Source organism: Lissotriton vulgaris, chromosome 7, assembly GCF_964263255.1.
Source record: "Lissotriton vulgaris chromosome 7, aLisVul1.2, whole genome shotgun sequence".
Classification (NCBI taxonomy): Eukaryota; Metazoa; Chordata; class Amphibia; order Caudata; family Salamandridae; genus Lissotriton; species Lissotriton vulgaris.
In genome coordinates this window covers 1,648,131,374-1,648,157,297 of record NC_141695.1, presented here as the reverse complement: position 1 = coordinate 1,648,157,297, position 25,924 = coordinate 1,648,131,374, and the positions used below count along the sequence as shown (strand labels likewise).

General features: G+C 47.3%; 1 protein-coding gene across 1 annotated transcript in view; it reads right to left on the bottom strand.

The window, feature by feature from the left end:
* SLC9A8 (solute carrier family 9 member A8) overlaps positions 1-25,924 on the bottom strand; it is a 431,266-nt gene that overhangs the window by 325,061 nt on the left and 80,281 nt on the right. Inside the window, exon 4 of the mRNA XM_086932630.1 lies at positions 12,980-13,038. Coding sequence (XP_086788756.1) covers positions 12,980-13,038 — 59 coding nt within the window. The remainder of the gene's footprint in view (positions 1-12,979; positions 13,039-25,924) is intronic.

Genomic DNA, 25,924 nt, shown 5'->3' with positions numbered 1-25,924 from the left:
GACTCTGGAACGAACCTTGGATGAGGACTGCCACTTGGAGCGGCTTTGACGCAAGTCTTTTTATGCTTGGCAACGTAGAGTTTCACCTCCAGTGCCAAGACACCTCCGGGTATATGTGCGCTTTATAAATTAAAATAATATAACATAACATAACAATCTCCCGTCCCTGATGGCCTTCGGGTTCATCAATGCACAATCGGGCCAGGCCTTGGAATCAGCCCCTCGGAACCTCTAGCACATAAAGAGAGAGGTGGAGGGTAGGCCACTGTACGTCCCCCAGGAGTAATAAAGAAAACACAAAAATGAGTACTGCAGCGTAAGGACCGAAAAGAGAAAGATGAAAGATATGTTTCATAATCTTACAGAAACAATCAGAAATCCAGAGTTTGGACGTCACAGGACTTCTGCCATGCTTACGAGGAAAGTCATCTTTTATGGAAGTGGAAACCTCACACACATAATAGTGTCATGCTTCATCATCAGCATCTTCTCCCCACCCTGGTAGGTCAGTGCCACCAGGGGGGACTCAACCTCATCGAAGAACTTACAGAAAGTAGGGAGTTCTTAGATGAAACCTACATTAGACTGCAGAGGATGCAAAGGGTGTTAGAGCAGCTGGAGGTGACAGCGTTGACCTGTCGGTTCATGGTGAGTGATGAGTCGAGTACGATGCAAAGGTTCTTGGCGTAGTCTGAGAGGGTAGGTGGGCTTCCGAGGGCGATCGGCCACCAGGTGAAGTCCCATGCAGAAGGGGTGGTACCGAGGACGAGGACTTCTGTCTTCTCGGCATTGAGTTCAGGCAGCTGTTTGTCATCCAGACTGTGACGTCTTGCATTCCTTTCTGAAAGTTTAGTTTGACAGTGGTGGGGTCTTTGGTGAGGGAGAGGAAGAGCTGGGTGTCATCGGCGTAGGATACGATGTTGAGGCCATGTTGTCGGACGATGGCTGCGAGGGGGGCCATGTAGATGTTGAAGAGGGTGGGGCTTAGTGATTAACCCTGTGGGACTCCGCAGGTGATTTTCGTGGGGTCGGAGAGGAAGGGTGGGAGTCCGATCCTTTGGCTTCTTCTGGTAAGGAATGATCATATCCAGTCCAGGGCTGTTCCTTGTATGCCCACGTTGAGTAGTCTGGCGACTAGTGTGCGGTGGGAGACAGTGTCGAAGGCCGCTGATAGGTCGCGTAGGATGAGGGCTGTGAAGTGGCCTTGGTCCAGGAGGGTGCGGATGTCATCTGTGGCGGCGAGTAGGGCGGTCTATGTGCTGTGGTTGCTTCGGAATCCGGATTGGGACGGGTCGAGGACGGCATTCCCTTCAATGAATTGTGTCAGTTTCCTGTTGGCTGTTTTCTCTGCAACTTTGGCTGCGAAGGGGAGGAGCAAGATGGCCCGATAGTTCTTGAGGTCGGTGGGGTCAGCTGTGGGTTTCTTGAGCAGGGGTCTGACTTCTGCGCGCTTCCAGTCGTCTGGGAAGGTGCCTGTTTTCAAGGCGGTGTTGATGGTGCATTGTAGTTCGGGTGCGATGGCGGCTGCAGTTCTGTGGTAGATGTGAGGGCGGCAGGGGTCGGTGTGGGCCCCTGAGTGGATACTTTTCATGGCCGCGGCGGTATCTTCGGCCGTGATCGGTATCCAGTTGAAGATGGTTGGCTGGCGTTTCTGGGGGGCGGGGCCGTCTGTGGCGCCTGGCGGATGGTTGATGAAGTTGTAGAGGTTTTTGATCTTGAGGTGAAAATAGGTTCCAAACTTGTCGCAGAGGTCTTGAGATGGGGTGATGTCTGTGGCTTCACTGCGTGGGTTGGTGAATTCTGGAATGACACTGAAAAGTTCCTTGGAGTTGGCCAGGATTTTGTTGTGGATGAAGTTCCTCTTGGTGGCTCTGATCTGGTTGTGGTAGTCCTTCATGGCATCCTTGTAGGTGGTTTGGTTTTCGGTTGTCTTGGTGTTGTTCCAGTTCTTCTCCAGGCGTCTGCAGGAGCGTCTGGCTTCTTGGTGAACAGTGGTGTACCAGGCGGCTTTCCTGGGCGTTGTCTGTCGGGTTTGCCTAGTAGAGCGAGCTCATCTCTGCATTTGGAGACCCAGGTTTGGAGTTCTTTGTCTGCGTCGTTTGCATTGGGTGTCCAGGTCTGGTTGTCTCGGGTGAGGGTGGAGTTAAGTTGCTCGTCGGTAACCTTGCTCCAGTTCCTTCGTGGTGGTGGTGGAGCTGGTTTGGGTGCCTTGGGGTGCTGATTGCGAAGTGTACGCAGTGGTAGTCGACCATTGCGGCTGAGTTGTGTAGCAGAATTGGGCGCTGTTTCCTGCCGCGAAGATGAGGTTGAGGGTGTGTCCTGCTCTGGGGGTCGGTGAGTTGACTAGTTGTTTAAGTCCAATGCTGGCAAGGTTGTCACGAGGGAAAGTGGAGTTGGGGTCACTGGGGTTGTCGAGGTGGAAGTTCAGGTCTCCAATGAGTATGTAGTTTGTTGAGTGAGGCGATGGCTTGGGGTGCGATGAAGTTTGTGATAGTGGTGACAAAGGGTGTTCGGGGCCGGGGGTCTGTAGACGAGGGTTCTTCGGAGTGTGGCTTTGGGGGTGGTCTGGATCTAGAAGTGCAGGTGTTCGGCAGAGCGGAAGGTTTCGCTGGAGGTGGTGAGGTGCAGGGTGCTCTTGTGGGCAATAGCGAGTCCCCGTCCTGGGTGTTTGGGGCAGTCTTTCCTCTGGATCCTGTATCCATCTGGGATGGCAGTGTGGAAGTCGGGCGGAGGATGCGTTGGTCCAGGTCTCTGTGAAGAAGGCGATGTCAGGCGAGAGAGTCGAGTAGGTTCCAGATTTCCATGGTGTGTTTGTGTACGGAGAGTACATAGAGGATGATGCATTTTAGGGTGTCGCCGGTGTTGGAGGCCGGGGTGGCAGTGAAGGTCTGGCAGCAGTGGAGGCAGGAGAACTGGCCGTGGGTCATGTTCGGCGAGGCCTGTTGGCATTCTGTAAGTCGTCCAGTGTTGAGTGCGAGGAGGGTGGTGGTGTCGTAGCGATGGGTAGTGGGAGGCCCAGGGTTCCTGGTGCTGGCCGGTAGCGGATGGGCGCAGACAGGCTTGCCTTTGGCGCACCTTCAGCGCGCAGCGGCCATTATTGAGTAGGGGAGGTGGGAGGGAGGAGAGGATGGGAGGTGGGAGCGGTGGAATTCCGGGGGGAAGGGCCACAGGGGCAGCAGCAACGAAAGGAAAAGGCAGGCACAAGAAAATAAAAATAGCGGAGGAATTAGAGTAAGACACAGATGGGCACAATACCAGTGGCACAACAGGGAAAAAATTAGGAAAACAAGCATTTGCAATGCAATAGGTCCTGCATTTAATAGAGTTTGAGGTATTGGCATTGTAAATGACAATGCCTTTTATTTACTTGAAGCAAATCCAATTTTGTGGGAACTAAAGCTAATGGTGTGAGAAGTGGGCCTGATATGTAGTGTTTCCAATTCTGGAACCACTGGGTATCAGTCCAAACAAACCCCAAAGATGTCTGGTTGTAAGTCAACCTTGTTAGACAAGCTATCCTAGTGGTAGCATGGACTAAGCAGCCTTAAAGGCTTAACTTAAGAGGTCGTGTTAAGCGAGCTGTTTTACCACATACAATCCTGTAATCAAATGAAAGGGCACCACACAAGTATATATTATAAAAATATATTTATTTATTTCTAAATTACTCCCCAGTACTCTTTATGAGGAAAGGGGCACAAGCGTTAAATCAAAAGCACAGTAAAACATATAAAGTTGCACAATTATGGATGAGGGCGGGTGGCCACTCAGACCATATACTAAAAAAGTGGTATAAGTAACACTTCTCGAACAATGGTTAGGCCTAGGGCCTAGAGATTCGCTGGGAGCAGTCAGGACTAGCAATGATGAAGTCGGGAGTAGCCCACAGGAGACGGGTGCAGCACGGAAAGTGCGGCGCGCACCAATGCAATGTCAATGGTGCGTAAAAGTTAGTTAAAGTGAATTAAAAGATACTTCCGCTGAACCTAGAGACACAAAACTTTAGACACAGACCCTAGAGGTGTGTACCAGTGTGGGAACACCGGCGTTGCAATGTTACCTCACCCACAGGCCGTGGGTGCACAGGGTCGAAGTGGCGTCGGGTTCTGACACGCAGGTTCTTGGTGCTTGAAGCTGTTGCAGCTGCAGGCGATGTGAAGCAGAAGTGTCCGGTGCGATCCAAGGGTGGATCGAAGTAGAAAAGTACCTGAAAGCAGAGGGGACAGAGTCTGGGTCACTCAGCAGAGACCAGGGTGGAACCAGGACGGAACCAGGCAATGTCGGGCGCAATCAGGTGGTTGTCGATAGGCTTCTCTCCGCTGTCACGTGGGCTCTGGGGCATCTGCGACGTCCAGGAGCAGGTCACGATCTGTCCCACGTAGGCTCTCGCCGTCAGCACCGTCGGCTTCAAGATTGCAGCAAACAGCACTTGGCAAAAGCAATCCACGCGGAACCGGGAGATTGCTTATCACTCGAACCAGGAGGGTCAGAGTGGGGGCTCCTTTTCACAGGAGCTGGTGCAGATCTGGAGCAACCAGATAAGCGAGTCGTATTTCAAGTTTCGTCGGCACAGGGGCCACAAGCCAGCTGGCAAGTGACCGGGCCAACGCGTCGAGCCCACACAAGCAGAAGGGCCCCACGCAGCACTCGTCGAGTGTGGAGGGGTGAGCTTTGGTGCAAGTGGAGCTCGGGGCTGGGGCTTCTCAAACCCCGGTGCACAGCTTCGAGGATCACTCGTGGGCTGCACGGTCAGCGTCTCGTGGCCTTTTCAAGATGGCGTGCCCCACACTTCCGGTCGCCTCCACTGGTCTCAGCTCTGCAGGGACTGTGGATCGGGCAGGTAGAAGGCAGGCAAGCTTGATCTCGTCGATCTCTGTCGCTCGAGTTCCGGCGGGAACTGCAACAAAGCAAGGGTCGAGGGCTGGATGGTACCTGTTTGCACAGGGTGGTCACTCCTTGACCACAAGGGAGATTCTTCAGTCTTCTAACGTCGTGTAGAAAGTCGAAGGGTCCAGAATTAGTTTCTTATGTTTCTTCAGGATGATCTGAGTTGCATTGGCACTGCTCCCCCTCTTATTCGAATCTGGGGGGTTGGACATCCTGCTAGGTCCCCTCCTATGGGTGGGACCCAGGAAGGGGGTGGTTACACCCCTCTCCTTTGATCCTGGCCGCGCTGGGACAGGGGCTGGGAGGCCCCAGAACCGGTTTGGCCGGATTATGCAAGGGGCAGCCTTGTGCTCCCCAGGCAGTGTCTGGTTTCTTTGAAACCTCCCTACTCCAATCCACTATCTCCTGTCTGGGGTGGTTTGACACCGCCCTGTGACAGGAAACTCTTTGTCCAGGCCTCCTCTGCCGAGTTTCGGTCAGCAGCAGGAGGCCAGACCCGTGTCTGTGGCAGGGGCATCCATTTTGTGGATCTGAGGCTCATTTTAAATCAACCGCGTTTCAGTAAAGTAACATGTCTTCTCCCTCTAGAAGGGTGGAATGCTACCCCCGTCGCCAGAACTGGCGAGGGGGTAGTATTCCAATTCGTATGACACCTTACACGACATGTTTTGATAAAGCCAAACCAAAGTTGCTATATAACCGCGAGGATTATAAGGCGCTTAAGAGTATATGGTATGGCATTATCCCGGATCAGCTTAGGGAGTTGTTCCAGACAGCTGCAGACAGGCTCAGCTCATGCCAGAGCTCCATCTCACATAAAACCACGCACTCTGCCTCCAGGATTGATGAGGCCTTCCATAGGAGTGGCTTACAGGCTATATATGTGTCCAGATATAGGTTTAGATATAGGTATACTATATCTAAGCAAGGGGTGATTACACCCACTTGCCCCAGCTGAGTGATCAGCCAGTTGTGTCAATTTAAGAACCAGCCAGGGGTGGCAAAAGCTATGCTTCAGCCCCTGGTAGGCCTTGGTGGCACCTATGCCCTGAGCACCTATAGTGCATGGTACAGGGGCTGACAAGGAGTCCATTTCCAATTGTGGTATGTACCTATAGCACATGTATTATAAATTTAGAGAGAGAACAGCAGGCTGGGGGTCTGATTAGCAGGCCCACAGCCTCAGTAAGTCGAAAACCAGTGAAGCAAAAAGCAAAAATTGGGGTGACCATAGGATAGCAGACCCTACTCTCCTACAAATGGGAAGAGAGGAGAGGATGTGAGGTGTAAAACTGTACCCTGGTACAGGAGAGGAGATGCTAGAGAGGGGGGTTGGACTTGGAGGTGCAGGATGAAGGGCGAGGAAAGATAGTGGGGAGTAAGCAAACAAGGGTGAGTCATCACGGTGGGGAGGAAGCACACATGAGGGAGCACATGACAGAGGAAAGTGGGAGGAAGCACACAGGGCAAGCACATCACAGAGGGAAGTGGGTAGGAAGCACACAAGGGAGAGCACATCACGGAGGGAAGTGGGGAGGAAGCACACAGGGTGAGCACATTATCTATGCAAAAGCTGCCTCCTCTCCCTGTATTCACATATGTTTAACTGGATCTCTTTAAAACTATCCAGACACACTGGTTAAGGCAGGAAACAGGGGCAGCCCACATCTGTCATAAAGCACCCCATGCGATTTCTGAAGCAGGACACTGCAGATACCACTGAGGAGATTGTTAGTTTGAGGCACCTTTTTGTTTTCGATGTTCGAGTTCCCTTGCATTCTGATAAGAGCAATGTTTGATTTATTTTTGCATCACGGGATGAATCCACTCACGCCAGACAAGAGGCAACTGGATTTCTCTGGGCACCTCTGATGTCACCTACATAGCAGGATGCAGTCACCTTCGTACACCCACTGATCTGCCTGTCTAGGGTGAGGAGCTTAAAACACAACAGGCTAGTGGAGGGGCACCTGGTCCCGCCCCATCTTCTCCAAGCTCCGCGCAGAGGATATGAGGACTCGCCTGGCCCCTGTCACGACTGCAGCAAGTTCCTGTCAAAGGGCCCGCGCACTCACACTGGTCCCAACCTGCCTGCTGCAAGCAACACGCGTGAGTAACAGCACTTCTAGCATCCAGCCTAGAGCCATCACTAACACACACAACACACGTGGGGAAAGTGCAGGCACACTAAACACCTGCAGCCCAGCAACCGCACGCAATTAGCTCCGTCTCACTCCATTACCCCGGGCGGGCAGGCAGCGCCATGGCAGAAGCTGGTCTCTCCTTGTCAAAAGCCACCAAGACACTGGATCATAACAATGGAATGTTTTTAATGCTAAGAAAGATCTGCCAACACCATATATGTTGGGGGAGGGAATGGGTTTGGATACGTTACTGGTATAATGGACAAACATGAGGCACATTACTCCTAAAAATGGGCTGACAGAGCCTGCGATATATCATGGACCTGGTGGGAAAGAGACCCCCGCCTCACAGTGGCATGCTCTGCGCGTGGGCAGCATTCACCGGGACAACACAGAGGGGGAGGGGCGGGATAACATCTTGTTAGTCAAACTCCAATTGTATCGCACAGTGGAACCTACAGGTATCGGAGTAAGTCTGACATTTGTTCCATTTTATTCTCTCCACTGGAAATAGAAGGCTCGCGCAGAGAGATCACAGCATTCGCGCTTATTCTATGCCCAGAGATCAGACAGAACACGCTACTCGTCTCCTGCCCACCACCAGGAGCAAGCACCACGCTTCCATTGCAGCAAGGGACAAAAGGCCACTCTCAGTCCGACTTATAAGACGCACACAGGGTGCATGGAAATCAATATACAAATCAAGCAGTTTGAATGCCCTTGCTCGCCTGCTGGAAACCCCCAACTGCTCAGAGCTAGGGGCGATGCCAGAAAATTTCACAACTCCTCCAGAGCGTACCCCGTGCCAGCGGAGGTCTGCACAGATCTCCTTATGCAGAGTGCCCACCCCTCTACGACCCACTTTCACATTACAGCTCACGAGACACAGTAAGAGCCTGAGGTAGGACACGCACTCATGTCTCAGGGGCGGCAGCCAGAGCACACAGAGTACAGTAGCGAGAACTGGGACAGGCAGGGTGCCGGGATGATGTTGCCAACTCTGTGCTAAAAGTAATTAAAAAATAGAGAGGAGTTACTAACCCCGCTACTGCCAGAGGAGCGGCCGCAGCTCCTCTGCTCCCAGCTCCATCTGAATACAAGTGGCACTTGTAAAAAAATAAAAAACATTTTAAAAAAACATGCCCGCAAGTGGTGCGCGTGCACCACAGCGAACATGTGCTTTCAATTATCGCACCTGTGTCTGGGCACGATAATTTAAACCACATGGGCTTTGGTGCGCCTAACAGACACCAATAGGCCATGGGAGGAGCAAAGAGCCCGCCTTTGGCCTATTACGTGGCGTGTTTAAAAAAAACACGCACTCAAAGCCCAATCACAGAAGACCAAACTAAAAAACACGTGTACAATTTGGATCCTTGTCCAGCGAAATGCCTGGCCAGAGTAGCGCCTGCAGTTAACATCCTGCTTAATCCGCTGCTCAATTCTCTCCCTAACTATGGGAGAGGTCCCCCCGGCGTGGAAACATGCTTTGATCTTGCCGCTACTCAAAAAGCCTACTTTAGATCCCCTTGTTCACGCTAACTATAGGCCGATCTCCCTTCTTCCTGCTCTGGCAAAGGTGATTGAGAAACTTGTGCAGCTCTCTATTTCTAACTTTATCGAGAGCAACAACATTCTTCATGATTCACAATCGGGCTTCCGGGCTACTTTTAGCACGGAGACAGCCCTCCTTGAGATCAGAGATACCCTCGATCTTGGGGGGAAGGCTATTCTAGTTATGTTGGATTTATCGGCGGCTTTCGACACCGTCCCTCATGACGGTCTCCTTTTAAGACTCTGGGAGATCGGTCTTCGGGGACGGTGTGGGACTGGTTTAAATCCTTCTTGACCGGCCGCCGACAAGTGGTCAGGGCAACTCCGTTCTCCGCTGAAATGCCGCCGCTAGAGGTGGGGGTCCCTCAGGGGTCCATCCTGAGCCCCATCCTTTTTAATATCTACATGGCCCCTCTGGCGACGGTAGCGGAGTCCTTCGGTGCCCAGATCATATTTTATGCTGATGACACCCAGCTCCTTTTTACGTGTAAGAAGGAAGAGGTTTTTGATGGTAGGAGGATCAAAGACTGCCAGAGTGCGGTTTTTGACTGGTTTCGGCGGCACAGTCTGAAATGCAACTCCGACAAGTGGGAGCTGCTTTTTTTCGGCTGTCCGCCGGATCCCAGCTGGAAAACTTGGTTACCCCAGGATATGTATCCTCCTGATGCGGCCTCTGTAAAAGCTAAAAACCTTGGCGTGTTGTGTGATGACGGCCTTTCTTTCAGACCCCAGATCATCGGGTTGTCTGGGAAATGTTTTGGCATTTTGAAAATGCTGCAGAAGTTTCTTCCGCTGCTGTCTCTGCAACACAGAAAAATCGTCGTTCGGGCTCTAATAGGATCGCGATTGGACTACGCGAATGCCCTTTATTTAGGGCTGCCTAAATATTTGCTAGCCCATCTGCAAATTGTGCATAATTCGGCGGCAAGAGCCATTTTTGGTCTTCCGCGGAGGGCAAAAGCCTTCGAATTGCTCAAGAGATTGCATTGGTTGCCTATCTCGAAAAGAATTACCTTCAAGATCCTGACCCTTGCTTTTAAGACCCTTCATTCAATTGGCCCTAAATATATCGGGAAGCGCATGGCCTTTTATGCGCCAAGGAGGACCTTACGGTGGGCTTTGCTGGCCAAAGCCGTTGTCCCTCCTATCAGACTGGCCCGGATTGGTGGTCGCTCCTTCCGATATTTGGCTTCACGTGGCTGGAATGAGCTTCCTGTTTCCTTAAGGAAAGCCAACAGTCTCCTTTCTTTTAGAAAGGAGTTGAAGACCTGGCTTTTTTCTGTATGATCTCCTGCGGCCTCTGCGAGTAGCTGTGTTGTGTTTTCTTCCTCAGTTCTCTTTGCCAAAGCGCCGGGACGCCCCTCGGGGTAGCCGTGCGCTATAAAAGAGACACTACATAAGATAGCTTAACAATTCCAGGGTCCATTTCAGAACCCCAGACAAAAGGACTCTCGCTGCGCCAGCACTGCTGTGCAGTGCATCGCTAGGCGTGAGACCTAAAAAACGGCTGAGAAAGGTTACAGTGGTTGCAGGCAGTCTGGTCCACGTTGGAGCGGGCAGCAGGCGCAGGAGCGGGCAGCAGCCTCGAACCTCCCAAGGAGGAGGTCGGGTCTGGATGTAAGAGACAGCACAGCGGAGCTGCGGGGAGAGAGTGGACCTAGACCGAGAACCGAGCTTACGAGGAAGATGACTTTCCTCGTAAGCATGGCAGAAGTCTCGTGACCTTCAAACTCTGGAATCCTGAAGGTTTCTGTAAGATTATGAAACATCATATCTTTAATCTTTCTCTGTTCGTTCCATGCGCTGCCGTACTCATTTTTGTGTTTTCATTGATACTCCTGGTGGACAAACGATGGCCTACCCTCCATCTCTCTATCTATGGGCTAGAGGTTGTTGGTGCAGCTGTGTTGGCTGTAAGAGATTTTATAAACATCTTTTGATTGATCCTCAGTGACACTGTGCTCACAATTGATGAGTCCTTATGAACACCAATGGAGGGGAGTTAATTTGTCAATGAGGTGGCGTCACTAATTCTATCTGCATCTTCCTTGTTGAGAAACATGACACTATCAGAAATAATTGCCCAGTTAGGAGACTGCAACATTCATAGAAATAAAAAGAGGTCAGGCTGAAACACTGCTTCATGGGGCAGTGATGACAGAGTACCTGCGGGCAAATGCTGCCCTCAGCGGGATAACAGTAACAAATAAGCCCGGAATCTTTCCGGACGATAAGGAGTTCAGAAAGGATTGGTCACTCATTGCATGGAAATGCTTGAGAGACTGGCTGGTCCTAATCATAAGAGCAGCAGTTGAAGTCTTAATGATCAAAATCAAGGCCTATGAGAATAATCTGAAGGCAGGTCCAAGTATGACCGCCGATCTGAATGCCAGATATATGCAAGACAGTAGTTGTCTATATGGCAAAGCTTATGGAATGCATCCAAGAAGATTTGGTGATGTAATGTGACACCACATTGGCCATCACCACAAGCCAAGAAAGCAGATCTATCAAACGGAATCCAGAGGCTGTTTAGCTCACCTACATGGGTGAAGATCAGGGACTTATCCAGCAATCTGAGCACCCTGAGTTTTGAATGCCACTTTAAACACAACACAAACACAAAGATCGAGGACTTGCACTTACAAGAGTCACAAAGACACCGCAGCCATTACAATAAATCAGTAGTGACCGGCATCGGAGGACTGTAGGAAGAAAGGGAAGACCCAGAGTGAGGGTGGTGTTCTGACCTCACCTAACGTGTCATCTTGCTATTGTATTTCGTCGCCATATTTATACGCCTAAATGTGGCTTCAGCTCTTAGTATGGCTGCTGCAAGGCACTTTCTAATCTGCATGCATTTTTCAAAAGAGGCAAGACTTACTGAGGGCCCAAAGTCTTATCCGAGAGTAAAGGAAAATTCTAAATACCCATTGCATTTCAAACAGGATTAGAGACATTACTTCGACCTGGAAGGCATCAGTCCTCGAACCGCCACATAGTGAATGATGGTTGTTATGGAAAAGGATCCAGGCTTTCATGCAATAAAGGGATCGCACCGTAAGAAGGTAAACGCTATCCTCAACCACTAAATGGGGAATGTGAAACAACTGCGGACATGCAGAGCTGTAAAAAAAAATTCATACAAAATTCCTGAAAACTGTTTAGAGCTCCCTCAGTAAGCTGTCAACAAGGAGGAGTAAATATCTCAATCCACCCCTCTACCACTGTGGGTATGAGGCTGTAGAATCCAGTGAAATCACTTGTTACAGGCGGACCTTAACTCAAATAGGTCTAATATAATAGCTAGACTTCTGTTTATGTTACACCAAGGATGATTTTTCTCCCGTTTGTGATGGCACAATGCGGCTTAACTTCCACAACAGATTATTTTGAATCTGGAGGTAATTCTATACCTCAATGTTTTTTTAGTGTCCGTAAAATGCATTTCACAGACATGCTCACGATGCACCATACCCACTTTTCTTGCTGTACTGAATGATTTTGCATCTAAATGTGCTACATTCCTGGTAAATTTGCACAAAGAGTGATGCTGCCCCTAAATATGCTTGTACGTCTAAAAGAAGTTGCCAGCTCGGTTGTGGACTAAAAGGATTCTCCACACAACTGCTAAGTCCGTTTTTGCACCTAAAGGCCTTTTGAAGGAAAAGGTGTTTCCACACTCCTTCTGGTGCTGCACCTTTGAGATCTAAATGTGAATAGGCCCTCTAAAGGTGTGTCTGTACCCGTGCTTAGCGGTCTCAAGGCATATTTCGCACCTTAATGTAATTTGCTCCTACATGGGAAACCACAATGCCGCTTAATTTGCACTAAGGATGATTTTATGTCCCTAAATGTGACTTTGTACATTACTCTGATTTGCGCTCTGAAATGTTTTCCACGCTCACGTTGATGTCTTACCAATTGTGATTCTGCTGCTAAATGCGATGTCACAGATACACAGCCTTCGTACCAAATGTGTCATCTTACTATTGTATTTCCTTTCCAAATGTATACGTCTACAAGTGGCTGCTGCAAAACACTTTCTAATCTGCATCAATTTTCCAAACTGTTTTCTGTATAACATTTGAAAAAATCATTTGCGCAAAACATGATTTATGCAGTTCCTCGGATTTTCAATCCTATTCGCCATTTGAAGTGATTCATGGTCACCTAGTCAAATGGATATTTTAGTGAACAATTGTACAGCACACTTACTTCCGAAGGTAACCAAACTAAAATGGGGGCACTCGCCACTGCAATTACGTGGGCATGCCTAATCAATATTAACAAATATTCAACGGAAGCTAAAAAGATGCACAATATGCCTAGGGATGCATACAGAAATTGCATGTAACTGAGAAATAACTCCAAATAAATGGTACAGTTCTTACCTTCCAGTTTGCTAGCTGTTGGGATTCTATAATTTTTATTACTGCTCCCATCAAGATGCCTGAAAGAAAAAAATAAGGCATCTTTCTCTCTTACTGCATGTATTTGAAGGGAGAGTTTAAAAAGTGAATACACAACCAAACATTTAACAGATAATTCCTGAAGGATCAGGCACCCCAGGCCTGCATTACACAAATATATATTACATTCATAGAGCAGTCATCGGCAAACATGCATCAATAAACTATGTTAATTCCCTGAGCAAATAAGTGGCGCATTGCTTCACATTTTAGAAAGGGAAACATATCAAAAGTAATGTAAAACATGTGAAAGAGAGAGAAATATACACAGGTAGCAAGAGACTTAAGCATTTCAATCAGGAGTAAATCCTCCTGGTGGTAAGCACATATAGGTTTAACTAGGACCCTACGTCAGCAGGCAGTTGGCAAGTGGTTGTTATGGTTATTGTTGAACGAGTAAAGAAAGTGCCATGCAAATCTTTGCTGACGGGGGCTGTAGCATTGTATGCTCTAGCCAATAGAGCGCTCTCTGTTGTGGAGCTGACCATGGAAGTTTTAGGTGTCTTGTAGCTTTCTCACTTAGGTATTAGTTTCCTCTAACTGGGCTCAGGTATTCTAATGAACAGCCTTGAAAGCGATGTTAAGTGGCTTTGGAAGAGCTCCATGCGTTTGGAGGCAAACAACTTAATGAGGACAGGACTGAGAAAAGTAACCGAATTTTACTGCACTGGGCAGGAGACTAGCTGGAGAGGGGAGGAGACTAGCTGGAGAGGGGAGGAGACTAGCTGGAGAGTGGAGGACCATGTGAGAAAGGTTTAAGCCTTGACTGTGAGTAGGGCATTTGTGTATTCCACGGTAGCAATGGCTTGCGCTTTCGACTGGTATGAGAGTGATGTAGGTTAAAATGGAAACCGGAAGCACAAAATTAGCAGCAATTCCAGAGATGAAGACACTCCACTTTAACTCCAACCAGTATAGAAAAAGCACATGCAATTATTTAAAGGCTTGGGGAAAAGGGAAAAAGAGCAAGAGCTTGTCTGTGGGAGGTGCTTTCGGCATGGAGAGGATCACTGTAAGGAAACGGGCAATTGTGCGAACTGCACTAGTAATGGACCCTCATTTGCCCTCGACTGGGAAGCAAACACCCCGTGGTAACAATTCACTCTCTCATCGAAGCAGAGTAGTCCGAGTCATTCTCAAGGAGCTGGTCTGGGCTAGTGATCGCCTTTTGCTGGCAAGCAGCTCAGAAATAATTGTCCAGCCGGTGCTTTTTCTTTTGAAAAGGGAAAAGTACATTTATCACACATGGTACTAAATACTACACATTAATTTAAGAATATGCATTAGCCATATGGAAAGTACCATAAACCACATTGTGTAATTAACTCTGACCCCCCCAAAGGGTCATACAAGAACATCAGGTAAGTCTATTAACTTGGTTCAAAATCAATAAACCATGTGTCAAAACATCATCATTTTAGGCGAAAAAGCAATTATCATGCCTAAATGCACTTATCAATATTAATACAGCATATGCACTTTGATCAGTAACCACTGTTATATGTATTATATCAGTAAAGCATTTGAAAACGAACGTCACGTGTCTGTGTGATTTTTATATACCTTCAAATTAGGAAAATGTAATTATAAAAACAGCCCCGCCTAGAGGGAATCACATTTTGATTACGCAACATGTCACCATAGACTTAGCCCCTAGAAGGTACTATACAACACATCTGTCTTTAGACACCTTCAGGCCACAACAGGTTTGGCCCCCATAAGGCACCGCAGCAAATGCTGACGTCTAATAAGTGCTTGAAAACTTAAAGAAAATCCTGAGGTGGGTTCTTCTTTTGGGGACCCTGTAAACTTAGGGTTAGTACTCTCCTAAAAGCTCTTTGGGCGCTTGGGGGGTAGGGTGGAGCAGAGGGGAGCGGTTATGCTTCTGCAGCTCCCCTACACTCTTTTTTAGGGTATTTGTGGTGGCTACACTGTCCTAGGGCCACCACAACCAGCAGAAAAAGTTTGGTCAGCTTCAGCCTGGCAGAGCATTATCGGGCACTCCAGACAGAAGTAGTGAATATCTTATGAGCGGCTCTCCCGCAGTGTCGGGGAGAGACGCTTCTATTTTTCATTTGCGGGCCTCCTTGGAAGGGTATAGTTTCTTACCTGTAATTCTAGTTCTCTTGTAGGGGTATTTCCATGATAGTCATAACCGATGAATAGTCCCGCCCATGTGCGGGGACCCCGGAGCACTATATCCAGGTATGTTCTTAAGTAATGAAGTTCACCTTTCTCCGGGAAGGCATTGAAAAAATCACTTATGAATGTCATAATGCAGCCTAGGGTAAGTTAACGGAGGTCAGAGTTCTTCATCTTGTAATAGCAAAAGAAGGGACTGTGAGAATGTATGCTCTCAGAATATATATTTTTTTGTAATAGTAAAGAAAAAGAACGTTCACAAAGCCTTTTGCTATAAACAGAAAGATATGAAGAAATGCCTGACCCTGTAGCCCATAGGCTGCCATTGTAAGTATAGAAAAAGAAAAACTGTGTCTTTAAGAGCAGAGAGAGACAACCAATATCCCATCATGCTCAGCACCAGGCGTTTATCTCGCTTCTTTTTGAAGGATATAGACACCTAATAGTAGACAGACCATGAGATAATGTGCCCACTCCACCGGGTAGTAGGGAGGCCTGCTTATGACTATCATGGAAATACCCCTACGAGAGAACTAGAATTACAGGTAAGAAACTATAGCTTCTCTTGTACGGGATTTCCATTTATAGTCATAGGCAATGAATAGAGTGGCAAGCTCAGCCCCCCTAAGGCAGTGTAGAGAGAAAAATACCAAATGTGATGCCCCGTTACGAAAAAAGATTCCTGAGGAATGCTTGACCTACTTGTGCATCCGCTCTGACATCTGCGTCAAGGCAGTAATGCTTAGTGAATGTATGAATAGACCTCCAAGTCGCTGCTTTACAGATATCTGCTAAAAGAATATTCTTCAAAAGGTCAGCAGTAGCTGCCTTACCCCTGGTACAGTGAGCTTTGGGCCTACCAGAAAGGGATTTATTAGCTAGTTGATAGCAACAGAGAATGCAAGAAACAATCCACCTAAAGATTCATTGTTTAGAAGTCACTAACCCTGTGCGGACTGGACCATAATTGATGAACAATTGTTGAAAACTACAGATGGGTTTAGTCTTGTCCAAATATAATTTAATACCCTCTTAACGTCCAGCGAATGGAGAGACCAAGGGTTTGGAAAGAACGTGGGCAAAGCAATTACTTGATTCATGTGGAAATCTGAGACCACTTTAGGGAGAAACTCAGGATGTGTGCGGAACCTTACCTTGGAGGAATGGAACACTGTGTAAGGATCATGAGTGCAAGGAACCTGAATCTCAATTACTCTCCTTGCTAATGTAATGGCCACTAGGAAAGCGGTTTTACATGTGAGATACTGTAATGAAGCTTTGTGGATGGGCTCAAAGGGAGGAAGCATGAGACAAGACAGTACTACGTTCCGCTCACATGGAGGGGAAGGTTATCTAAATGGAGGAAAAACCTTTAACCACTCTAGGAAGTCCTTAATGACTGGAGGTGTAAAGAAAGAGATTTCTGAAGGACTTTGCCTATATGCTGTAAGAGCAGAAAGATGGAGACCTATTGAAGAGTATTTGAGGCCTGATTTGGCGAGAGACAATAAATAGCTTCTTCCTGGCAGGAAGTGGGATAAAACTGGTTTGAAGAGCACCAAATACAGATTTGCATCTAGTTAAGGGCATAAGCTGTTTGTGTAGATGGTTTCATGCCGGAGTTGTAAAGGGAGTGAATTCCACAGTGAAGGAGCTAAGTAAGAGAAAGACCGACCACCCATATGCGATTGTTGGATCCTCGGGACTTGAAACTTTGCCTGAGTAGAGGATCGTGAAGACGCGTAGGGAGGTAGGTGTGTACCAGGGCACTTAGATACTGTGGCGCTGAACCCGATTTAATCTTATGCATATAGCATAGGGCCTTGAATTTAATGCGATTCTCCATCTTAAGCCAGAGGAGGTCACGGAGAGAACCTGAGATAGAGGCCTTTCTAGGTAATTGGCAAAGCAGTCTGGCCGCAGAATTCTGGAGTACCTGCAGTTTTCGAACCACCTCCTTATTGGCTCCAAAACACACGATGTTGCCATAGTCCAGTCTGGACATAATCAAGGCCTGGATTACTATTCTTTGTGTGGGACTAGGCAACATCCAGAGTATTTTTTGAGCCATTTTAGGATTGCCTACAAATTACACAGGAACCAGCAGCACTTCATCCTTCACATATAAAATACATTCCTTTGAAATAGGTAGCACCTCAGTAAGAAAACCACTTTTTTGCATGGACACCCTGCATTTTTCACCTTTTACTAGACCCTATAATTTTACTGGAATTAGACCTCTGTGCACCTTAACCCTTCTAACCAATGGTAAACTGACTGTGCTACCCCTTTAAACATGGTTAAATTGGCATACTCCAAAATGGTGTATTTAACTTACATACAAGTCCCTAGTATATGGTACAAAATGTACCAAGGGCCGGCAAGTTAAATGTCACTAGCAAATGGCAGTACATATTTTGCCACCAACTACAGTGAAAGTGTAATACAAGGATTCAGCCTTAACAGTGTAGCTGGACTGTACCAGTGCAAGGACTGCAATTCGACCTTTAGAGATAACATTTATGACAGGTCAAAACCTCCTTTTTAAGTATTTATACGTCTTCCCAACAAAGGCTTGCAGGCCACAAGCAAGAATTCATGGTATGTAAAAGTAAGACATGTGGAAGTTCAATGTTAAAATTTCTTTACAGTGACTAGTACACAAAAGCATTTTTTCCTTTGGCAGGCCTAGCTGCCCTATGTAGAAAACCAGGTCACAGTTTAAAAATCCTAATACTGTATCTTGTCAAAGGGTCGAGCGAGAAAAACAATTAAACAACTATTTTAATAGTTGTTAAAAATCTAACTAAACAGTGAAGACTGATTTTTTTTTAATTAGGAAAAGAAACTTTTAGAAAGTTACCTTTCTCGTTTGAATTTTGTGGAGGCAATTTTCACATTTGCTCTTCCACTTCTGTCAGCCATTAATTAGCATTTGAATAGGTGTGAAAATGTATGAATAACTACCCAGGAGCAAACAATAAGATGACTACAATGGGCAGAGATGACTTCTCTGAACCTGACAGGATATGCAGGTGGGGCAGTGAGCACCCTTTTTGACATTACAAATCTTGCTTGAATGTCAAATCCTTTCTGGACAGGTCTCCTGGGTTGTACACAGAATACTGGTTGCTCACTTGAAAGGTATGGAAACAAGATGCCAAAATAATGTATCAGACTTCTGTCTATGGGATTATTGTGGGTACAGAGGCTGGCCCAAACCAGACTAGTGTTAGAAGTGGGAGGACACTTTGATTACCATTGAACACTTCCCACTCCCCTCCCCCCAGCCCTCAGAGCCCAGGTTTAGTGTGACTGAAGACTTCTGTCATCCTAAAAATGACCAAAGTTGGTAGGGGTGGCCTCAGGAACTATTACACCATTGGTAAGGGAATATCCAGGAGTCTTTTCCACCCATTAGCTCATGCCAGGAATAAATGTGGCAACCACTTCATAACACTCCTGAACCTGAGGAAGATCAGAAGAGGAGTGTGTGAGAAGGTGCCATCTTTCTTGCATTGGTATGACCCCACTTTTTTCTGACTTCCGATGTGCTTTAACTGAGTGTGCCCTGGGCTCCTGCCAACCCGGTACCCAGGTTGTGTTCCTTCCCTAAAACTGTGTTGAAACTGAAACCCAATTGGCATCTCTGGCCACCTGTCAGCCCCTAGTAAATGGTACCCTAGGTACCCAGAGCACGGTGACCAGAGGAGACCCTTAAGGGCTGCGGCACTTATTGTGCACCCTTAGGGACCCTGTTCCCTGGCACCCACACACTGCCTTTGAAGGCTGAGTGCCTAAGTAAAAAACTAAACAAAGAGTCGACATGGCACACATCCCTGTGTGTAATGATTATTTAAGCATATGGTTAGTGATAAGATATCCCAACTCTACCGTTTTATTCATGACATTTTTTGTATTTATTCAATTGATTTCATTTGATATTGAGAATCTCTGTTCAGAATCAAATCATACAGCTTAACCTTCAATTACAATTCTTTTAACATTGCATTTGATTAAACAAAAATATACTATTTCATACAAATGTTTTTAACATTTTACGACGATTGTTGCTGAAGTTGGCCCGATGCATTTCGGGACCCGCGTCCCTTCTTCAGGAGCCTCTGTAAAAACTAATTCAGAATTTTAATCGAGGCACCTATCAGTGCACAAATCATGTATAAATTCAAATTACGTATAAATTAAGGTGGTGCACTCAAAACCTAAAAGTGGTTGATGTAATTTTTGGTTTATGTATGTTAGCAAATGTTACACGGCATTTATACATGTTTAAAACATTTTTTTACAGAGGGCCCTGAAGAATGGACGCGGGTCCCGAAATGCATCGGGCCAACTTCAGTAACAATCGTCATAAAATGTTAAAAACATTTGTATGAAATAGTATATTTTTGTTTAATCAAATGCAATGTTAAAAGAATTGTAATTGAAGGTTAAGCTGTATGATTTGATTCTGAACAGAGATTCTCAATATCAAATGAAATCAATTGAATAAATACAAAAAATTTCATGAATAAATTTCGAAAAAAAGTTGAGTAAAGTTTTTTAAAACCAGAAGAGGAGTTAAGACAAGGATTGCTGTGCTGACGGTAGGGTTGGGATTTCTTATCACTAACCATATGCTTAAATAATCATTACTCTTAGGGACAGGCAGCCCTATGATACCCAACAGCACGCCAAAGGTGTTAAAATTAGGTTTGGACCAACTAATGGACATTCACAAACGATAACCAAGAGGAGTGCCTGTGGCAACATTTAGTTGTTTTTACACATCCCCATGTGCCATGCCCACAAACCCACTGCCCTGGCATACATCAGTCACCCCTCTAGCTGGGTGCACTATGCCAGTGGTGAGGCACAGGTGCATGAGCCCTGAGCCCCTACAGTACCCAGGGCCATTCCTGGGCACTCTAAGTGCAGTGAGGCCATTAAGAGTATATGGTGCTGGGAGGTCGACATTACAAACTCCACATCACCATAATGGCTACACTGAAGACTGACAAATTTGGTATCAAACACCTCAGCACATTAAATCCACACTGATGCCAGTGCGGGATTTAATGAGAAATGCACCACAGAAGGCATCTTAGAGATGCCCCCTGAAACCAAACCACAATCCACGTCTGGGCTGAGTGGCTGCAGAGGCTGCCACACAGTAGACATGTTGCTGTACCCCTGGGTGGAGAGCCCCCGCTCTCCTGGGCCTGCAACAATGCACATCCTGGGCGAGGTGCTGGGTCTCCTCCCCCAGGATGTGCAGGAGGAAGCTTCAAAGGCATGCCGCCTCTGTGAGCTTCTCCAGACCATTTGCTGTACCCAGCAACTGGCCACCACCAGTCCTGACCCCCACTCTGGTAGGAAAACTGGAAGGAAAAACTACCACAGGAAGGGGAGTGTGCCAGCCTGTGCCAACCCCACCCCTCAGATGGGGGAGACGAGGTGAAGTACGACCCCGGGCTCTGGCCATCTTGAAGATAGGGAGCCATGCTAGGCTCCTACCCCACTCCCACAGGAGAGGAGCAGGCTATGGGGTGTACCCACCCCAGGACAGGGACCTATTGGTCCCTGCCCTTGCCCTACCTGTACCATCCCTAAATTCAGTATTTAGGGGCTCCCTGAGCCTTCCTTCCTTAGATCCCGATACGAAATGAAGAAAGAAGATCAAGAGGAATCAATCAATCAATCAATCATAGCATTTGTATAGCTCGCTACTCACCCGGAAGGGTCTCAAGGCGCTTGGGGGAGGGGGCCCGATACTGCTCCAACAGCCAGGTCTTGAGTTGTCTCCTGAAGGCGAGGTGGTCCTGGGTCAGCCGAAGGTGGATGGGGAGGGAGTTCCATGTCTTGGCCGCCAGGTAGGAGAAGGATCTGCCTCCGGCGGTGGCTCTTCGGATGCGTGGTACGGCGGCGAGGGCGAGGCTAGCGGACCGTAGCTGGCGGGTGGGCGTGTGGAAGGTCAGGTGGTCGTTGAGGTACTTGGGTCCCAGGTTGTGGAGAGATTTGTGTGCGTGGGTGAGGAGGCTGAACGTGATCCTCTTGTTGACGGGGAGCCAGTGCAGGTTCCTCAGGTGGCCGGAGATGTGGCTGCGTCGAGGGATGTCCAGGATGAGTCGGGCGGAGGCGTTCTGGATGCGTTGTAGTCATTTCTGTAGCTTGGCTATGGTTCCGGCGTAGAGGGTGTTTCCGTAGCCCAGTCGGCTGGTGACGAGGGCCTGAGTGACCGTCTTCCTGGTTTCGATCGGGATCCATCGGAAGATCTTGCGGAGCATGCGGAGGGTGTGAAAACATGAAGAGGAGACGGCGTTGACTTGTCTGGTCATCGAGAGGGAGGAGTCCAGGATGAAGCCCAGGTTGCGTGCGTGGTCTGTCGGCTTGGGGGCGGTGCCCAGGGCTGGGGGCCACCAGGAGTCGTCCCAGGCGGAGGGTGATGGTCCGAGGATGAGGACTTCCGTTTTGTCCGAGTTCAGTTTCAAGCGGCTGTTCTTCATCCACTCGGCGACGTCTTTCATCCCTTCGTGGAGGCTGGTGTCGGGGTCTCTGGTGAGGGAGAGGATCAGCTGGGTGTTGTCGGCGTAGGAGATGATGTTGAGGTTGTGTTGGCGTGCGATGGCTGCGAGAGGTCTCATGTAGACGTTGAAGAGGGTGGGGCTGAGTGATGATCCTTGTGGGACGCCGCAGATGACTTCGGTGGCCTCGGAACGAAACGGTGGGAGGCGGACTCTTTGTGTTCTTCCAGCGAGGAACGAGATGATCCACTTTAATGCCTTCTCTTGGATGCCGGTGTTGCTGAGGCGTTGGACTAAGGTGCGGTGGCAGACAGTGTCGAACGCGGCGGAGAGGTCCAGGAGGATGAGTGCTGCTGTTTCCCCGTTGTCGAGAAGGGCTCGAATGTCGTCGGTGGCTGCGATGAGGGCGGTCTCGGTGCTGTGGTTGGCTCTGAAGCCGGACTGCGAGGGGTCAAGGGATCCGTTCGTCTCGAGGAAGGCGGCAAGCTGTCTGTTGGCGATCTTCTTGCCAACAGACAGGAAGAAGACCCGCCGTGCAGCTGCTAACAACAGGACGACCACAACTGACTTGGCCCCAGCCCTACCGGCCTGTCAATCCTGGAACCTGCTCCTGCCTAACCCCGGCGACTCCAGCGGACAGTAACCTTGGGAAACCCAGAGGACCTGCCTGCCTTGACCCTCTCAAAGACTGGGACTCCCATCAGCAGAGGCTCTGCTGTAACAACACCCCTGGTGCCAGCCAGAAAGCTCCGGAGCAGCCCACTCTGCACGCGCCGAGCCCTGCCTGCCTCCAAGTGATCCAAGACCACGAGGACGTCCCCCCGGCGAATTTCTATTAAGTGTCTACTTTTGAAAACTTGAAATATTATTTAAAAGTCATACAAAATACTGAAACGAAATTACTTACCTGTTTTAAGTTGAGACCCCAGTGCTGGACATAGGAGCCCAGTGCTGGATTACAGAAGTAACGAGATTGTACTTTACCTGCAACCTGAATTTTCTCCCATTGGATTACATTGCCAGATTTCTGTTAAAAAGTTTCTAAGTGTGAACTTTTAAAATAGCTTTATATTCCTGAAAAATCACTGCAATAAGTAAAACGTTTTCACTAAATTGTTTTCAGCTTAGACCCCAGGACTGAATCTAGGATCCAGTCCTGGAACTACTAAAGTAATCTACAAAGTTATATAGGAAAACCCATTGAGCTCAACGCTAACTTGTGTGTAGAATTGTGTTGCCTACTGCAACCCCTGTACCTATTGTGTTTACAAAGTTTATTGCCTTTCTGCAAAGTACTCATCTGGACCTCTCATATTGAGAACAGTATATTTTGATACATGTTGGTTCTAAAAATAAAACAACTATATCTTTGATATAAAAACAATTGGCCTGAAGTTCAGTCTTTGAGTGTGTGAAACTGTTTGCTGACTGAGTGTGTACAACAAATGCTTTACACTGTCTTCTGGTACTGCCTTACTACTCGACCAAGCTACCACTTTAGAGAGTAAGGTCACACCTGGCTTTAACCTCTGTTATACCTCTGGGGTTTGTGGACTCTATACACACTGTACCTTATTCTGGTCCAGTATATATAGAGCCACTTTCTCACAGAGTGAACATGCTGCCTGCGACTGGAGAAGAGCCCTCGCTCACTGTACCCAGGACACAGATGTGGACACAAGGGGTCATAAGGCTTACCTGTTAAAACAACAGGGACATGACGAACTACAAAGTCTTTATCTGCAACTATCCAGCTGACCAGTGGACACTGGACCCAGACTGGATCCTATTGTTCGACCTCTGCCGACACCCACTGAGTTTCTAGGTTATGTTATGCTATGTTACATGGGTATTTGTATAGCGCACGTACACAAACAGGTTTCTTGGCGCTGTGGAGTCTCAGGTGTGAACAACAAGGCAAAAAGCAGCTAGTTATAGGCTGAGGAGAATAACCAGGTTTTAAGTTGTTTTCTGAACTGAAGATGGTCACCCTCAAGCCTGAGGAAGGCAGGGAATGCGCTCCAGATCTTAGGACCTAAGAAAGAGAACCGAGTCCCGCCAATGCGTTTACGTCGGATTCTAGGCACTGTCAGAAGATTCTGATGCATAGATCTCAGAGTGCGCTTGGGTAAATGTTTACTGATGAGCGAGACAATAAATCTAGGGCCAGTGTCTTGTATAGCTTTGAAAAGTATACAGCCGGTTTTAAACAAGGCTTGTTGCTCCAATGGGAGCCAGGGAGGTCTTTAAGCAAGGAGGTGATATGGTAGCTTCTATCCTTAAGGTAGATGATTCTTGCTGCTTGATTTTGAATCATGTGAAGATGATGTCTCTGGAATTGTGGGAGTCCAACGTAGAGGGCATTACCATGATCAATTTTGGATAGAATAAGGGCTATTGCAATTTGGGTAATAGCCTCTTTACTAAAAAAGAGTCTGATCCTTCCCCGGTGCCTCCCCAAAGATCTTGGGGGCTTTAGAAGTGAACCCTTGTGGTGGATTGGGACTTAAAGGGCTAAAGTCAGTAGGTAAAATCTTTGACCATGACAGGCTTGGTTGGTGTATTCACCCAGTGCTCCATAAGGGTCAACATTAACTTGTGCTTAGGTACTAGTCTACTGAGACCATTGACTGTCTTTGGTGCTTTGTGCTTCTCGGTGTTATTTCTACTTAAAGCTTTGAAAATAAACTCTCTGGTTCACCTTATTGCATTCTTGTCATTCTGTCTATTACATTTTACTCTAGTTTTCAAATTTTTCTCATTTGGATTTTTATTGTTTTACATTTTGACTATTACTGTTTTGGTATTGCACAAATAATTTAAATATTGCCCATAGTTAAGCCTTTCTGCTCTGTGCCAAGCTACCAGGGGGTTAGGGGTTTAGATGATATTAATTTTAACTTTAGGGTTCACCCTGACAAGTGTGGAGATTATGCCTTGAGGGGTCTGGTCTCCACCAAACCCCACATAATAATCCAGTATCGTATAACCTCATATTAAATCCAATTATTTCTGTAGTCAGACACCAGGGAAACATTTATACTATTTCCGCTAGTTTCGCCAGAGAGTTTTCAGCATTTTCAACAAAGACCAGAAGTCCAACAGAGTTCTACCATTTATAAATCTAACTGCTCAAAGAGACCCCTCACATCCTGCACGAAAAAGCATATTATTATCATTTAAAGGGAGAGTACCAATACAACCAAAGGACTTAACCGGGTTTATATTTTCCCCAACAGGAGTCAAGCAACAGTGATCTTTATGCTGCTCAAGGGGTAGGGAAAGGTCAAAGAATGTAAATTATAGAAAGTAAATACATTAATTAGGGGCCCATTTACTTTCTGTTAATGTAGCTTGTTAATGTAGCTTTCTTCCTGCCCCTTGATACCAGGTTTTGCAAGCGCAGTGAGAATGGTACCAAATGTTAACCTAAATGCTAGCCAAGACTACCAAAAAGTTCTGAAAAAGCTTGTTGAAGGGATCCCTTTCCCAAATTGCTAATATCAAACTGAGTAGAGAGAAAGTGTGGAAAGGTGAAGAGGCACTTTCAACAATGAACAATATGCGTAGCCAGAGCTAGACAAGTATCTTAAACTTGAAATGTAATTTGGGTGCTTCAGATAATGCACTACGGATTTGCTATGTTTATCACTAAGGAATCCTAATTCACATCAGCGTCAGCCCTGCCAAGAGTTACTCTGCAAGGGTTAGACTAACGCAAAATAGCAATTTCCCTGCGTTACTGTACTGACATTACATCACTTTTTTCAAAGCACTTATGATCTCTGCACATCACAGTTACTGGTGATGTGCAGCACATATTAAATATTTAGCCTAGGTACATTTTGAGCTGCCACTAAGACAGTCATCACTTTCAGAATGACCTATCAGGGGCCAAGGAGAATCCATGGTGGTTAACGTAACTGTACATTGTGCACAACCGGCGCTAACATTGCGTGTGTGTTTGCCATTAACCCTACGTGACTCTGGTTAAAATGGACATCAAGCTTGCCCTGAAGAAGGGCCAAGCTGAACTCCCTTACTACGTCTCTTTTAACTGATAGGCACAAAAACCTGGCACAGCATGTACCCTAATCGCAGAACATCTCTAACATGGGCTTCAGGTGTCTTTCGGAGACTGTCCTGAAATCTGCAAAAGCATTGCATGAGCTTTGCATGAGCTAGTGAGCAGCACCTGGAG